Raw genomic sequence first — 17,910 nt, 5'->3', positions numbered from 1 at the left:
AAAGTGGACAACAAACTCCACACCAGCGTGTATCGCAAGCCCACCCCACTGACCAGTACCTTCACCACTCCCCAAAACCCACCCCCACTGACCAGTACCTTCACCACTCCCCAAACCCACCCTTACTGACCAGTACCTTCACCACTCCCCAAACCAACTGACCAGTACCTTCACCATTCCCCAAACCAACTGACCAGTACCTTCACCACTCCCCAAACCACCCCCACTGACCAGTACCTTCACCACTCCCCAAACCACCCCCACTGACCAGTACCTTCACCACTCCCCAAACCCACCCCCACTGACCAGTACCTTCACTATTCCCCAAACCCACCCCCTACTGACCAGTACCTTCACCACTCCCCAAACCCACCCCCACTGACCAGTACCTTCACCACTCCCCAAACCCACCCCCACTGACCAGTACCTTCACCACTCCCCAAACCACCCCCACTGACCAGTACCTTCACCACTCCCCAAACCCACCCCCAATGACCAGTACCTTCACCACTCCCCAAACTACCCCCACTGACCAGTACCTTCACCACTCCCCACAGCAACCCTACAAATCAAGAGAGGGATAATAACTTATTGGAGAGGACTATATTTAGGGGCTGGATATTTATAATATTGCCTACCTCTCCATTGTATGTAACATTTTATCATCCCTTCACCATTAGCTGTGATAAATGTGGCGACCACCTTTTTCCCCTGATTCTCCTCCCTTAATCTCTCCCCGACCTCTCCACAGTGCAGCCGACAACGCAAGCGCTGAGCAGAGTGATAAACTGTCTTCAGTCTTGCTTTTTAACAAAGGCAAATTAAAGAGAAGGCTATTTTTTTTTTCTTACGGCTCAGTTACAAAATACTAATTTGCAGCTTGATTAGATTAGAAGCCACTGTTTATCAAATCCCTGATTACAATGTAATTATGCCTCGGTCGTATGAAGCCAATCACTCTCCAATCCAGAGTTCCTTGTGGACCACCGAGTAACTTTGTCACATCGTCACATCTTACACAGTCCATTCGTGTCTTTTTCATGTTTCATTTTGGACGACTCTACACATGCAGATAAACATATGTCATGAAATGTTTAACCTTCATTGAGAAACTATCCTATTACGTGAAAAGAAAAACTATTTTCATTTGCCAATATATCCTCCAAGACCTGTCACCGAAGCCCTACGGAGAGTTAGTGATACCGTCACTTTAATGTCCAGAGGTATATTGTCATGCACCTCACTGTCGCAGTATGTACAGTATATCTATAGAATTATGGTAAACAATATATAAGGCACGCCGAAAAGATCACATAAGGCCCGCCTGATCTTATTTAAGAAAAAGTGTGTTTGTTTACAAATGAGACAAACGTCCGGTCACGTGATACCCTATACCCGCGGTGCTGTCACTGGTGCGGAACGAATAAGGCGAGCAGAAATGAGTAATTAAGCTCGGGTATCGGCTGTTGAACTTCAGAACGGTCGACGTCCTGTCCCTTTAACACTGTCTTCTCATTTTTTAAAATTTTGTGATAAACCAAATTGTGGACAAAAATCCGGACAAATATACTTTCATCAAAACAGAATTTATTTTTTAACAGTATTTTCATGTTTCAGTGTAACGTGGAATACTTCCAGTTTACATAATTTACTTTTGAAAATATTGTTACCACATATGCATTTCCTTTATGGAGGGTCTATATCCGTGTTGTTCTTATAAGACGCCATGACATTTTCACATATTTCTTGCCTTCCATTATTAACGCCATGTGCTAATATGTTTTATGAACTTTGATTATTGATAATAAAATTGTTAATTAACACCTAATTCAATTACCTGAATTCTATCAACCAAAGAAATATTAGTCCAGGAGAGGGTATGAATCAACTCATTTATAGGTAACATAAGCCAAATTTTGAAAATGCAGTGGCGTATGTACTGTTGTAAATGAACTTTGTTTCATAAATTTCATATATTCAAAATCAAAACATGATGGGATAATCCACATTCCCTTCTACATCTTCCTTGCACAGCAAACAAGCATACCATGATCACTACATATAGCCTGAAGCCTACTGCACTCGTCCGCATGGGTCGCCAAATAATTCTGCATAAATTGAATGCTTATGGGTACCATAGGCCAAATTTTGGAAATGTTGTTGTGTAAGTAAATGCACTTTATTCGTAAAATCTGTGTATTTATGTTTTTATAATAGATGACCAGTCCCTTAACATATAGAAACTTCTACCGCTTTGGGAGGGAGTGAGTGAGTTTGGTTTTACGCCGCTTTTAGCAATACTCCAGCAATATCACGGCGGGGGACACATGAAATGGGTTTCACACAATGTACCCATGTCCTACCGCTTTGGTGAAAGCCACGAGCATTATGAGATACAAAATGATACTGTCTGTTTGGACCTTACAAAACTTTCTACACCTTGAACTATATTATAAGTACTAAATATGATATAATGTTTCCTTTTTAATTTTCTATAATAGTATCCACTAACAGATGATATGTTAAAATGGGTATATGCCATTGTGGTCATGTCATTATTTACTGTATTGTGATATTTGGGAAGCACATAGCTTAAGATACATGGCTTGTCGTGTTTCATATGGCGGGAAGATTGGACATCAGTGACAGTAAACTATCGAATATATTTTCCACATTCGACCCACAATTGCGGTCCATGTTTATCGTTTTCCAATTAGGGAATGATTGATAGACACATTTCCTATATACATGACGGGCATTCAATATAAAACTTATCGAAACGTGTTTGGGCAAACCGTTGGGACAAACCCAACGAGGGCCCCTTCACCGAATTTCATGCGCCTCGTGTCACGTGTTGTTGAGATATCAAAATGGCCGCCTGTGTGTTGAAGAGACTGACCTCGTTGGGTTCCCGGGGAGTTTTAGTGGCCTTCCGAGGGGTATCTCCAATCAACATTCATGTCAGGTGTTTTTCTGCATCGGCGAAGTTACTGGCTGGTAATTTTCTTCACTGTCATTGTACTGATTTGGCAATTCGTCTGTAAATGTGCGATCCGAACAAGCGCTACCATGTTCCCTTCCAAATAAGGCACTTTGTATGTCTACGTCCACGAAACTAATGTTCCTTATTAGGAGACAGCAGTTTGATAGATACAAAGCATACGCTAGCAGTTGCTTTCTTCTATCTGTCCATATGGTAGTCGAGTTGAAACATTTTTGCAGCTTGTTCAATGAAATATTTGGAAAATGTCGAGCCTGGATTTTGACCTCGTTATAACGCAATAATGGGACGCATCTGTCAAAATATATAAGCATGGCTTTGAGCTCCTGAATAGGACAGGATGTTTTGACCCATTAACCCAGTAGTCATCACCGAAACGGTGAGCATGAGAACTTAAACCTTCTTTCAATTTATGCAGCATTATTTGGCGACCCATGCAGACCAGTGCAGTAGGCCAGGCTATATGTAGTGATCATGGTATGCTTGTTTGCTGTGCAAGGAAGATGTAGCAGGGGATTAGATTATCCCACCATCTTTTGACTTTGAATATGTGAAATTTATGAAAAGGAGTACACTACTAGATCTACATTTTCAAAATTTGGCTTATGGTACCCATAAATGGGTAGATACATACCCTCTCCTGGACTACTATTTTTTTGTCTGATAGAATTCAGGTAGATCTAATTGAATTTTGGGGTAAGAATTTTATTATCAATAATCAATAATCAAAGTGTATAAAGACAATTTAGCATATGGAGTTAATAATGAGGCATGTGATAAGTGAAAATGTCATGGTGTCTTATAAAAAAGAACATGGGTATAGACCCTCCAAAAAAGGATTGCAATATGTGGTTACAATATTTTCAAAAGTAAATAATGTAAATTAAAAAATATTCCATATTACACTGAAGCATGAAAATACTGTCAAAATATAAATTCTTTTTTGATGGTACTAGGCCTATATTTGTCCAGATTTTTGTCCCATGTCCCATGCTTGCCGTAAAAGGTGACTATGCTTGTCGTAAAAGGTGACTAACGGGATCGGGTGGTCAGGCTCGCTGGCTTGGTTGATGCATGTTATCGATCCCAATTGCGTGGATCGATGCTCATGATATTAATCACTGGATTGTCTGGTCCAGACTCAATTTATTTACAGACCGCCGTCATATAGCTGGAATATTGCTGAGTGCGGCGTTAAACAACAAACCAACCAACCAACCATGTTCGTAAACAAACACTCTTCACAGACAGGCGGTGCACTTTATATATTGTTTAGCAGATATACTATTGCAACTGCGACAGTGAGGTGCATAACAATAGAGCTTTAGACATCAAAGTGACTGTATTGCTAGCTCCAAGGTTCCGATGAAAAGACTTGGAGGATAAATAGCCTAATGGAAATATATTTTTACATTTTAGGATATTTTCTCTTTGAAAGTTAAACATTTCATTTCATGTTTATCAAAATGTGTAGAGTCATCCAAAACAGATGAAAGGACTCTGTAAGATGTGAGGATGTGTCAGAGGCACTCGGCTGGCAACAAGGGAATCTGGGTAGGAGAGTGATTGGCTTTATTCAACCGAGGCATACTTATATTGTAATCTTGGCTTTGATAAACACTGGCTTCTGATCTTATCAAGCTGGAAATTAGTATTTTGTAACTGAGCTGTAAGCAAAATATGAGCTTTCTTTTCTATTTGCCTCTGATAAAAAAACAAGACTAAAGCCAGTTTACTCTGCACAGTGCATACATTTGCTGGCATCACTGTGTAGAGCTCTGTTGTTTTCAGAGTTCCAGATAACTTTTTGAGCAATTGAGTTTTTACTGTAGGGTTCTATTTTAATTGGGTTTATTACATTTTTCATTGAGTAACCAACATTTTTTCACTGATCTATTCATCACTCTATTGGGTTTTTCCCTAAATTAGTGAACATTTTAAGTTTTAAAAAAATGAAATAAAGTTTTAGATGTATATAACTGTTCCAAATATATAGGCTTGACTCAGAAGTAAATTAGCTCGGAAATTAGCTCCTTCGTACACCTTCTGAAAAAGCTTCATTGGGTATAAATACCCACTAAATTTACACGAGCTGTTTTAATACATTTCATATAGTTTTTCATATAATGCATGAGTTTCTGTATGCAAGTTAATTGAAAGTAATTGGGTTTTGAATATTTATTTTAATCAAATCCGGCATGTGATGTCATACTCGGAAAATATTTCATGCTTGATTTCAAAACACACATAGCCATTGACCTACTGTCCTTTAATGTTGTTGGCACAGTTGTCGGAAATCTTGAAGCCAGTTTTTTAAATTCATGTTATTTTCATACTGATAGACTTTTACTCCCCACAATATTTGTTTTGATATTGATGATTAATTTATTGTATGCCTCAATTGTTTGAGCTTGATGTTTTGAGCAGCTAGTATGACCTGCCATTACTTCTACAATGTGTAGGGGGCACGGGTGGCCAAGTTGTCTAAGGCGCCGTAATTCGCTGTGCAGAGTTGTGTCCCTTGGGCAGGCCAGAAACCTATGATTGTGGGTTCGAATCCCGGTTCACCCCGATTATGTTTCTAGGTTTGTCAGCAACATACCCGTGCTCGGGGGTTTCACCGAAGTGGGAAACGTCTGAGACCTGCATCACTTCGGGCTTTCCTCCCACATTAATTAAGCTGACACGCCGTGATATAACTGGAGTACTGTTAAAAGCGGCGTTAAACCCAACTCACTCACCCACTCTACAATGGAGTACAATTGGCTAAAAGGCACACAGATCAACCAATAAGACACAATGTCCACAGAATCTGGAGCATGTACACTTCTTCAGGACGAATAGGCTCCCATTCTGCAAAGTGTCATCCGAAACCTTTGTGGTTCCATGGGCAGGTGGTGTTTTGCAGTCGTGCAGGCCAATGATGACATAAACGTTACTATGGGCTTTACCATGTTTACCACTGTCATGCTAAAGATAGTGTCGTAAATCAGCATATGAAAAGTCTTCTATAACCAGGGTATTTTGGAAAAAGCGTTTTTAATATTAGCTTAAAATGTAGTTTATTAAATTCTTTCAGGCTTTGGGTTAAAATACAGATGGATATGAGAGAAGTGACTGTACAGGGTGAGGGGACCACCAACAGGTCAAAGGATTATCGATTTTGCTTCTCTGGGACATAAAAATGGCTATTTGACCAATGATTTAGGAAATTAACTGAGGGTTTGGTCAAGAGGAGCTTGACAGTAAAACTGATTGGAACGGAAATTGGGGTTCATAAGGAGGTGAGCGATGGGACTCATTTCACATGATGTCAAACATAATTTTGGTGGGAGGAGTTAAAATTATCATGGATAGTATTTTGTTAGTTGTCCGGGAGAGGTGCGGGGATTCGGAAGCTCATGGCATGGCCGTGTACATTATTATGAATAGACTGAGGAATTCTAAGACCTATTTGGAAATAGAACTGGCATCTTGAACTAAATTTACTCTCTTTACTTTGGCTACAATTCCAGTTAGTCCATTATATCTACATGATTCCACAGTTGATCTCTATTACAAGAGGATTAGTGAGATTTAACATTATTCTGTCATGGGACAATATTCTATATAAGTGCATATCCAGTGACTTTACAATAAGTTAATGTTGTTTTGATTTAAAAACAGCCCCAAACTATTGTGATTGTTGAGTCAGGTGAGATGTTGTTTGTTTACTGTGTGTAGATGCTGAAACTAAATTTCAACATTTACTTGAGAAATTATAAGAACAAACTGTTGTAATCTTCAGTTAAGGAGGACTTCATGGAGTGTAATGCATGAATTTACAGTAATTTCCTATTTGACTTTTTGGACAATTAACCCTTTTGGACATCAGAGATTGGGCAGTCACAGATTTCCTGTTGGTTTTTATTTTATTTTTAAGTTACATGTATTTGCATTTGTACACAAGATAATGGTGATTCATTTTTGTATTTACGCAAATACACAGCTTGTTCTGGAGCTCTGTGCAGCAAGGCAGACATGTCAGTTTGATATAATTTTATGACATGTATGAGGAGGTTAGTTTTTATATGTACACCAGTGGGTAGTAAATTATATAGTGGCCCTGGAGTGCCAAAATATGAAATTAGTACTACGTTTATGTTACATGAACTGGGCCATGCATCGGACCAGAAGCTGCAAATTGGCCCGTCAGTAGGGGCACGCATGGCTACAGTATCATCAGGTGTCGTTCATCATGTCACATGCACAAAAATTAGAACCAGTATGAATTTTTTGGCAAGAAATATGTAATCATGGAAAACTGCAAATATCAATTTGTCGTTTATGTTTCACATTCAGAATCCGAAAATTATTAAAATTTATGAGAATGTTCATGTTTTCAACGGAAATTACCTATATGCTTAAAAATGACAAGGATATGAATGATGTTTTCCTATGTGCAACAGGGCACTTGCAAGGCAGCTCAGGGGAGGCCTTTGGAATTTAACTGTGCCTACAGTATGTACAAGAAGAAATACTTTTAATCTTTCATTAAGCTCTTAGAATGTCATTTCACCATGAGCTAGGTAATTTACAAAGTTTTCGACCTTCCTTTTCATCAGGGGCGGTCGGGTAGCCTAGTGGTTAAAGCGTTCGCTCGTCACGCAGAAGACCCGGGTTCGATTCCCGACATGGGTACAACGTGTGAAGCCCATTTCTGGTGTCCCCCGCCGTGATATTGCTGGAATATTGCTAAAAGCGGCGTAAAACCATACTCACTCACTCACTCACTCACTCACTCACTCACTCACCCCTTTTCATCAAGATTGATATTGCCCCTTTCAATTTGTGAATCCCAAACTCGTTTGTGTCCCCTGTCCTTGTCTTGTTTAATTATACTACAGTAAATTTAGTACTGACTTCAAATGATCTGATAATAAACATCATCACATGCTACTTTGAAAACAATGGTTTCTCGGTGTGCTCTTCAGGTATACAGAACCTTTATTTTAACCATACCATTGAAACTACTTTTTGGCTCGGGGGCACGGGTGGCCCAGTCATCTGAGACGCTGCGATTCACTGTGCAGAGTTGTGTCCCTTGGGCAGGCAAGAAACCTATGATTGTGGGTTTGAATCCTGGTTCGCCCCGATCATTTTTCTAGGTTTGTCGGCACCATACCTGTTCTTGTTGGTTTCATCGAAGTGTTGGTGAGACCTGCATCACTCCGGGCTTTCCTCCCACATTAAGATGATACGTCGTGATATAACTGGAATACTGTTAAAAGCGGTGTTAAACAAACACTCATGCCCGCCCGCCCGCCCGCCCTCACTCACTCACTCACTCACTCACTCACTCACTATTTGGCTCAATGCACATTAAGGAATTTCAAACCCCGAGTAATGTGCCTAATTTGTGTACCCCTCTCCCCAGTGTTGATTGAGCAAGCTGCACAGTTTCTACTTAATGTACGCTCCATCTGCTACAGTGCTGCATTGTGATACACTGGTAACAGCTTGTTTATTACTTTGTCATGATGCATGGAGAAAATTAGTGTAAAACAACATTCACTCAGAATAACTTCAAATTGTTTGTGTTCGTCTAGCTTTCTGGTTTAAATCATTGACATTATGTTGTATGATGTTAATTTGCTACAAAAATATAATTGTTTGACTTCAGATCGCTATTACACAGACAAACATGAATGGGTTGCAGTGGAGAAGAACATAGGCACAGTAGGAATCTCAAACTATGCTCAGGTGAGACATGAACAATATAGGCACAGTTGGAATCTCAAACTATGCTCAGGTGAGACATGAATTATATAGGAACACATGGAAGCTCAAACTATGCTCAGGTGAGACATGAACAATATAGGCACAGTTGGAATCTCAAACTATGCTCAGGTGAGACATGAACGATATAGGAACACATGGAATCTCAAACTATGCTCAGGTGAGACATGAATTATATAGGAACACACGGAATCTCAAACTATGCTCAGGTGAGACATGAAAGATATAGGAACACATGGAAGCTCAAACTATGCTCAGGTGAGACATGAACAATATAGGCACAGTTGGAATCTCAAACTATGCTCAGGTGAGACATGAATTATATAGGAACACACGGAATCTCAAACTATGCTCAGGTGAGACATGAATTATATAGGAACACATGGAAGCTCAAACTATGCTCAGGTGAGACATGAACAATATAGGCACAGTTGGAATCTCAAACTATGCTCAGGTGAGACATGAACGATATAGGAACACATGGAATCTCAAACTATGCTCAGGTGAGACATGAATTATATAGGAACACACAGAATCTCAAACTATGCTCAGGTGAGACATGAAAGATATAGGCTCATTTGGAATCTCAAACTATGCTCAGGTGAGACATGAACGTTATAGGCACAGCTGGAATCTCAAACTATGCTCAGGTGAGACATGAACGTTATAGGCACAGCTGGAATCTCAAACTATGCTCAGGTGAGACATGAACGATACAGGAACACATGGAATTTTAAACTATACTAAGGTGAGACATGAACGATATAGGCACAGTTGGAATTATTGCATATCGCCATGCACATACAGCAAATTCAAGTATCGTGTGCATCTAAGTATCAATGATGGTGAATGGTTACAGCCCTAGTTGCTGGGGACCTGTATTCGAATCCAGAATCCCTGTTGTTGTTGTTGTTGTTGTTGGTGGTTTGTTGTTTTACGCCGCACTCAGCAATATTCCAGCTATATGACCTCAGTCTGTAAATAATCAAGTCTGGACCAGACAATCCAGTGATTGATATCATGAGCATTGATCCACGCAATCAGGATCGATGACATGCTTCAACCAAGTCACCGAGCCTGACCACCCGATCCCATTAGTTGCCTTTTATGGCAAGCATGGTTTGCTGAAGACCTATTCTACCCCAGATCTTCACAGGTCATATGCTTGTCATGAGAGGTGGGGGGACAGGGGTGGCCCAGTCATCTAAGGCGCTGCTATTCGCTGTGCAGAGTTGCACCCCTTGGGCATGTCAGAAACCTATGATTGTGGGTTCGAATCCTGGTTCGCCCCGATTATAATTCTAGGTTTGTCAGCACCATATCCGTTCTCGCGGGTTTTACCGAAGTGGTAAACGTCTGTGACCTGCATCACTTCGGGCTTTCCTCCCACATTAAGCTGACACGCCGCGATATGACTGGAATAACGTTAAAAGCGGCGTTAAACCAAACTCACTCACTCTTCAGAGGTGGATTTGGTGGTCAGTGTTTATCGCTTGGTCATCGTACGATCCCTATTTTGTGGATCAGTGCTAATGACATCAATCGCTAGATTCAATTATTTACAGAATGCCTTTGTTTAGCTGGAAAGTTGCTGACTGCAGCATTAGACAAATCACTATAAGCTATATTTCAGTGCACAGGGACCATTATGACAAACATCTGAACCTCTGTCCTGAGTGAGAGTAGTTGCTCACTGACTGTTTGACTGTTGTGTGTTTGCAGGAATTATTGGGGGAGGTGGTGTACGTGCAGTTACCGGAGATCGGTCAAGAGTTTGCCAAGGATGGTAAGGGTGTTCAGTAACACTTCACATCTCAAACATAGTGAAAGAACAAAGGATAAGTTAATGAGAAGCAGTTGGTACTATGCATGCTACTCCTATACGCCGTCATCAGTTTGGTGGAAAGGACAGAATCAGCCTCTGTTCGGCTGAGACAGAGGAGGTGTCACACATCACAATACGCTAAAGTGGCATGCAGCAAACTCCAAGCCATAACCTGACAACAGTGCAACAGAATCCATATGCTTCAGGCGGGGGCACAGGTGACCCAGTCGTCTTTGGCGCCCGATTCGCTGTGCAGACTTGCGTCCCTTGGGCAAGCTAGAAACCTATGATTGTGGGTTCGAATCCCGGTTCGCCCCGATTATGTTTCTAGGTTTGTCAGCACCATACCTGTGCTCGTGGGTTTCACCGAAGTGGTAAACGTCTGATACCTGCATCACTTCGGGCTTTCGGGCACATTAAGCTGACATGCCGTGATATAACTGGAATATTGTTAAAAGCGGCGTTAAACCCAGCTCACTCACTCACTCAGGTGGCCCCATTGTCTACGATTCCAGAATTGGCTGTGCAGACTTAACTGCCTAGGGCACGATAGAAACCTAAGATTGTGGGTTCAAATCCTGGTTATGTTTCTCGGTTTGTCAGCACCAAACCAGTGCCCATGGTTTTCACCTCAGATTGACCTCCCACATGCAGCTGACACTCCTTGATATAACCGGAATAGTGTTAAAAGTGGCATTAAACCTAACTCACTCACTCGCCCATATGCTTTAGCAAAACGGTTGAATACCGTATTACAATCGTGAGTCAAATATTAGTCCACGCATTTTTAAACTCGCTCTATGGATCCGCTGAGTGCAAATTTTGTTGAAATGGTTAAAAAACTTTATTCTGAATTTGCCCCTTTGTTTGTCCCATAAGTAAGCTGATAGTGATTTGCACTCAAAAAATATGTCTTTAACAAGAATCCACTGTTTTCTATTTGCTGCAGTGTTTGATAAACATACAAACGTAGATTTTCATGTATAAAGGTAAAGGAAGAGAATTTATAGATGTCGACTTCTTTATTGTGAGGAACACGTTACTCCTTCCTCCAATGATACTTACTCCTTCTTTGTCCTGATGGAGGAGTAAGTATATACTCCGAAATGTTGTGTTACTCATACTAAAGAAGTTGACATCAATACATTCTCTTCCTTATGGGTGTGGTGGGGTAGCCTAGTGGTTAAAGCGTTCGCTTGTCAGTTCGAAGACCCTGGGTTTGATTCCCACATGGGTACAATATGTGGAACCCTTTTCTGGTGTGCCCCGCCGTGATGTTGCTAGAATATTACCAAAAGGGGCGTGGTTACTCTCAATCAATCAATCAATCAATCAATCACTTGTAGCATGTGTAGTGGATGAGAAAAGTAAAAAAATCTGAATTGGTGGCATAATTTGTAATTGTAATTTTCAACTACAGACTTGTATTTTCTGGTAAAATATCTGTCAAGCAAGTAAAACGAGTATGGCCTTACCATGTATTTGTGATGGGTATGTGTAACCCAAAGTCACATATTGCTTGCATTGTGAGACAATAATCATAATTCAGGAACAGACGGATTTGTTTGTATTCTATCACAAAGATGTGTTCTTTCTTTAACTACAGGGTGAAAGTTAAGTAATTTATGATATTCAAAGTATTTGGATTAATATTAATTGAACCATTAGTTTTGATCGCAGATAATTGATGTAACCAGGACCACAGCTCTTATTTGTATCCAGTAGTTGATTATATTAATAAAAGTGTGACTTCTGTGGTGATAGGTGTGATAAGACTATTAATGGGTGCTCTGTATGTGCCTTATCATGTTTTTATCGAGGTGTCACTGAGTGCTGGCAGGTGATCAGCTGATATATGTTTCTGTGGCCAGTGTAGTGGCGTGGTGTATAGACATAATTTCCCAAAAGTAAATTTCAATTTAATTTTTGCATTGTTAACAATTTCTGTTTCAAGTGTGCCCTTGGAATTGAATACTTTGGATCACTTGTCAAAATTTCTGTATAAATTGTGAATCTAATTTCACCCTGAGCAGTTGTAATTAAGAATACCATATTTTCTTGAGTATAGTGCGCACCTGAGTATAATGCGCAACCCCCTCTAGCGAATTCAGTATTTTGGAAAAATCCCCATCAAAACTCATTATTGCGTGTATAATGGGCACCCCCTTCTACACAGCTGTGTTATTTTTTTAAGAAGTGCGCACTATACTCAAGAAAATATGATATGCATCATTCTGTTTCAATGAGATTGATAATGCTGTATCCTTTTCGATTTCTGAACCCCATGGTTTATGTTGTGAATCATACTGCTCATTAAGTGTCATGGTATGCCATTACCTTGTACTTGTTCTCCTTCCTTGTGTGAAACTACATTTATCACTGGCTTCAAATTCATAAAAGAAACGTCAATGGATATTTTGTCTTAGAAACAAGAATGATGTATTAGTTTATCCTTGATTCACTTCAGGAAATTCCGACTGTTCATGACACTTCAGTACAAGCAATGTCAAACCCTGATCAGTTTGTGTGACTATTTTATTAAGCCTGCAGTGGTTGTTGTCAGATGAAAGTGGCAGTCTGGAGAGTGTGAAGGCAGCCAGCGAGGTGTTCAGTCCGGTGACCGGCAAAGTGACGGCTGTCAATCATCTCGTTGAAGACAAGCCCCGCCTCATCAATGACTCCCCATATGATAAGGGTGAGTTTACTACCTGCACCCTGTGGGGATTCCGATTTCTGTTAGGTCCCCATCAACCTTTGCTGGTAGAAAAAGGGACTTTAAATGGATCGGGTGGTCAGGCTCAGTGACTTGGTTAATTCATGCCCTGATCACTTCAAGCTTTTCCTCTACATCAAGCTGACATGCTGTCATAAAGATGAAATGCTGCTCAAAAACAGCTCACTCACTCACTCACTCACTCACTCACTCACTCACTCACTCGACCGCCTGCGTGTTCTCGTGGTAGAGCGTCTGCCCGGAGAGCAGAAGGTCCGTGATTCAATCCCCGGCCGCGTCATACCAAAAGACGTTAAAAGATGGTACTTGTTGTAACCCTGTCTGGCGTTCGGCATAAAGGAGCTAAAACAAATACTGGTCGGCTCGGAGTCAGTATACTGTGTCTGAGTGGGGTATTCATGTTAAACTGTGGCATGGTATCTCAGTGAGCTAGCTCTGTAAATCGGTATTAGTCCGGACTAGTACAAGCAGCCACACACACACGTGCATGCACATCGCTATATAAGTGCAGAAATCTTGGACGCGACGTTAAACCCCACCTCACCTCACCTCACCTCACCTCACCTCACCTCACCACACCACCACACCTCACCTCACCTCACCTCACCTCACCTCACCTCACCTCACTTCCTTCCTTCCTTCCATTGTCAGGCTGGCTGTACAAGATGGAGCTGACAGACCCCAATGAACTCAAGGCCATGATGGATGAGGCAGCATACAAGAAGTTCACGGAGTCTTCCAACTAAGTGGGGAAAAATAAAATTACATCTCACAAGGGCGGGCAACCACTGTTATGTTCTGTCATTCTCACCTTGCATTAACTGTCACACAACATGTGTCACATCGGTCACATTACAGGCAGGTTGATGGACTTTTCATGTTCTTGTCTGCAAAGGTTCTGATTTTTAAGTAGATTACAACAAGACCCCGAAGCAAATATCACAGTCCTTAAGGAAGAACTTATAAATCCTTAGTGGGTTAGAGGGGCCAGAGACTTATGATCATGGGTTTGAATCCTGGTTCACTCTTTTTATGTTTCTAGGTTTGTCAGAATCCAATTTCATTAAAATCAGACCTTAGTCCTTGCTACCACTAAACAAAGATCTGAAGACATCCCATTAGGGGTCACGTCAGAACGACCTTTCATCCGACCAATCAGAGCGTCGCTTACCAGATCATGACCATTACCGGAAAGTGACGGTCGGAATGAGATTTCTAATCATACAACCTCAAAAATTTTAACACTGGGTATTCAGAAGGATAGTTATGGGTTTAACGACTGAATCCATACAATCAAGACCATCTATAAGCCATTCCAGAATGTTATTTTGTTTAGGTTTCAAATTTGTAATCGCGAATTTGTCAAGATATGTTTCAAAGCATAGTCGCCAATTTGAAATTAGTGCCGTAAAGCACAAGAAAGCTGCCTTCTGATTGGTCATTCCATTGGTCGGTCAAAGTTCGTGCAAAGTCGGTCTGACGTTACCCGTAATGGGATGTCCTCAGATATTTGTTTTGCGGTAGCGAGAACTAAGATCTGATTTTAACGAGATTGGTCAGAATCATACCCATGCTTGTGGGTTTCACCAAAGTGGTAAACGTCTGTGACCTGCATCTCTTTGGGCTTTCGTCCCACATCAGGCTGATACGCCTTTTTCAATTGAAATACTGCTCAAGCCCTAAACCAAACACGCACCTAAACTCTCACTCACTTAATTAGTTATCATTCCATCCGGCATGACACTTTAAATTTTCCAATCCTGATAATTTTGTAGACATTATTATCAAATTGTTTAAGGTTTGTTTGTTTGTTGTTTAACGTCTCAATCAGCAATATTCCAGCTATATGACGGTGGTCTGTAGATATTGAGTCTGGACCAGACAATCTAGTGATCGAGATCAGAGCATCAATCCACGCAATTGGGATACGGTGACATGCATCAACCAGGTCAGCAAGCCTGATCACGTTAGTCGCCTCTTACAACAAGCATAGTCGCCTTTTACGGCAAGTGTGGGTTGCTAAAGACCTATCCCAAACTTTCATAGGTTATATTCATCGAGGGGTCATTGTGACAGAAATTAACATCTACTGAACTTTTAGTTGTTATTTTTCCTCTTGCTATTGTATGTTCACCAAGATCTGTAGAACAAGAAATATGAGTGGTTTGGTATTATTTTTAACAAAACAATATGTGAAAACTTAATTTGTGCTGAAACAAATTAGCAAGTTTTTGCATTCATAGCACAATTACTCGTCACTTTTAGTGACTAGAGAAAAACTCTGTGGCACATGTTGTGTGTACACCATGTTATCTGAAGGGATCAACCGTTGATATTGCTTGGGGTAGCTTGGTGGCTTGGATGTTTTTAAGTAACATAATTTGTTCCAGAAATTACAGGAAAAATACAGAGAAATAAACTATGTCGGTAAGCAGTTACCGAAAAGTGACAGCTGTCAGAATATCTGTCCCTTAACTAAAAGCCCAGGCACACCCCATAAGAATATTACATCGGTGGTCCCTAGATGATGTCTGCACATGGTAGAAGTGTACTCATGCATTATTATTGACTGATAGTAATTGTAAGAGTATTAGGTACCATCTGCAAGTAAGATAGAATGGCGTTTTATAAAAAAATTAGTGTGTTTACTTTAACCTGAGATTTCTCTTTCCTTTTGATGTCATTGTATCAGTTTTGAGTCAGCATTTTATTCTCAACTATTTCATGATTACTCAGGAATGAATTTGAAAACGTTCAAGGGCATTCCTAGTTTACTTTTGAGCAAAACGTGTCAGCAAGTTTCTACATAAAGACAGGACAGACATTTCATAATGATACATGCAGAAATGGCAAACTGCTTTTTCAATGTGGACTTCATTTTTAACATGTTTAAGGTACAAATGGGTACATGTGTACAAATATTAGCGACTTTTTGAGAAGCCATAACCATGGTAACTGGAACCATCTTTCCTACTTTCAGCTTCATGGGGCTTGTGGTTCACAGGAAATTTTTATGTTTTTTATTTTACAACATACAGGGGACAGCGCGCCTTGCTATTTATAAGCATGATAAGCTTTATTGAAATGAAATTAAGTGAGCTAAAACTCAATTATTATATGAGAGATTTTTGTAGCAGTGGTACACATAATTATATCATTATATTGGTATGACGCTTTCTTAATCAAAAATGCATGTATGTAGGACATAAGCATTCAATGTAGAGCTAGGTTTCCTGTAGATTTAACCACGCTAAATCGAATTTGGAAATTGAAAGCATGTAGTATAGCAACTTTGTAAGCTCACCCTGAAAGTAAACTAAGCAAGCCTTGCAAACATTTCAATCTACACTGCATGTTGCCATTATGATGTCATAACGTCATTGTGATGCAAAATATATGACATCACTGTCACATATGGAAAAGGGCCAAATTGCAAGCTCTGCGTTGTCTTCAAAACTTGAAATACATTCACTTTGAAGATTTCTGTCATGTTTGATGCACGAAATGTATTTTCTAACATCCTTTGAATATTGTAGTAACCGCAACTTTGCCTTTTGTAGCCTATGATTGTACATATAATTATTTAAATGTGTCTACAGACAATGACTGTAAATTAAGTATTATTCTAACATCAGCTTCTGTGGTGATGCTGCTGTCAAATCGGCTGTTTCAATTATAGGGGGTTTATTGTGATTTGATACCTCAGATTGACTAATAAAAATCGAGTATTTTCCAAATTTCTTAGAAGAATTGTGTATAGTATTTCAAAAGTTTAGTTACAATGGCATGAACATTGTTGTGTCTTTGTCAAAAAAATAATAATGAACATAGTACATGTACAAAGACAAAATACTAAGTGATTTTCTTTTTTACAAAAGTGTCGTTTTATGTTTTCTTGGCACATGATCTCCTTTTATCACTCATTGGTGATTTAACGTGTTAGAACTGTTGTTATTTGTCACCACAGTAGCCCCTCCCCGGTGAGAGAACTTCAGGATTGATTTTACTTTGCTCAATTAACCATTAGCACTTGTAAAAGCTTGTTTCTTTTGAAATATATGTCATGGAGAGCCTAATCTGTTAACAAATATTATTTGATCATTTCCTATTCCATTGGTGATGATACAGCACTGTTTATGCTCTGAAGCCTTGTGCTAAATGTTTTGATGGGTGATTAAATAAGTGGTTTTTTTTATCAGAATATAAACTTCATTTGAATTTAATATGCACTCTCAGAATATTTAAAGTCATGTAACTTCAAGTGCATTCTATTGTACATGTACAAGTGAAATAGTTTTGATTTTACGAAACATTCTCAATGTTTATGCATGAGGATTGGGTAAAACCCCTGTGGGTTGAAATAATAGGCAGTTGCCACGTTGATAGGATGAAGGAAATCGAAACCTAGACATTTTGATGTGTGGAAAGTAAATGACCAATTACCGTATTCGACGTAATAAGCGCCCAGGGCGCTTTCAAAATTAAAAATAGGGGGCTCTTATTACAATATTATGTAATATTATTTTGTTGGGGAAAAAAACAGAGTAAAGAGGATAAATTTCATGGTTTATG

The 17,910-nt window shown here is 39.9% G+C and overlaps 1 protein-coding gene across 1 annotated transcript; it reads left to right on the top strand.

The window, feature by feature from the left end:
* The first annotated feature begins 2,865 nt into the window (after positions 1-2,865).
* On the top strand, positions 2,866-15,363 carry LOC139454485 (glycine cleavage system H protein-like). The gene is made up of 5 exons (XM_071236225.1): positions 2,866-2,997; positions 8,664-8,743; positions 10,502-10,565; positions 13,168-13,299; positions 13,990-15,363. Exons 1-5 carry the CDS (start codon positions 2,871-2,873, stop codon positions 14,082-14,084), a joined length of 498 nt encoding a protein of 165 aa, XP_071092326.1. The 5' UTR covers positions 2,866-2,870; the 3' UTR covers positions 14,085-15,363.
* The last annotated feature ends 2,547 nt before the right edge of the window (positions 15,364-17,910 follow it).

The sequence above is a fragment of the Haliotis cracherodii genome, unplaced genomic scaffold (assembly GCF_022045235.1).
Source record: "Haliotis cracherodii isolate W230 unplaced genomic scaffold, xgHalCrac1.p SCAF_10, whole genome shotgun sequence".
Lineage (NCBI taxonomy): Eukaryota > Metazoa > Mollusca > Gastropoda > Lepetellida > Haliotidae > Haliotis > Haliotis cracherodii.
This window is presented reverse-complemented; position numbering and strand designations above follow the sequence as displayed.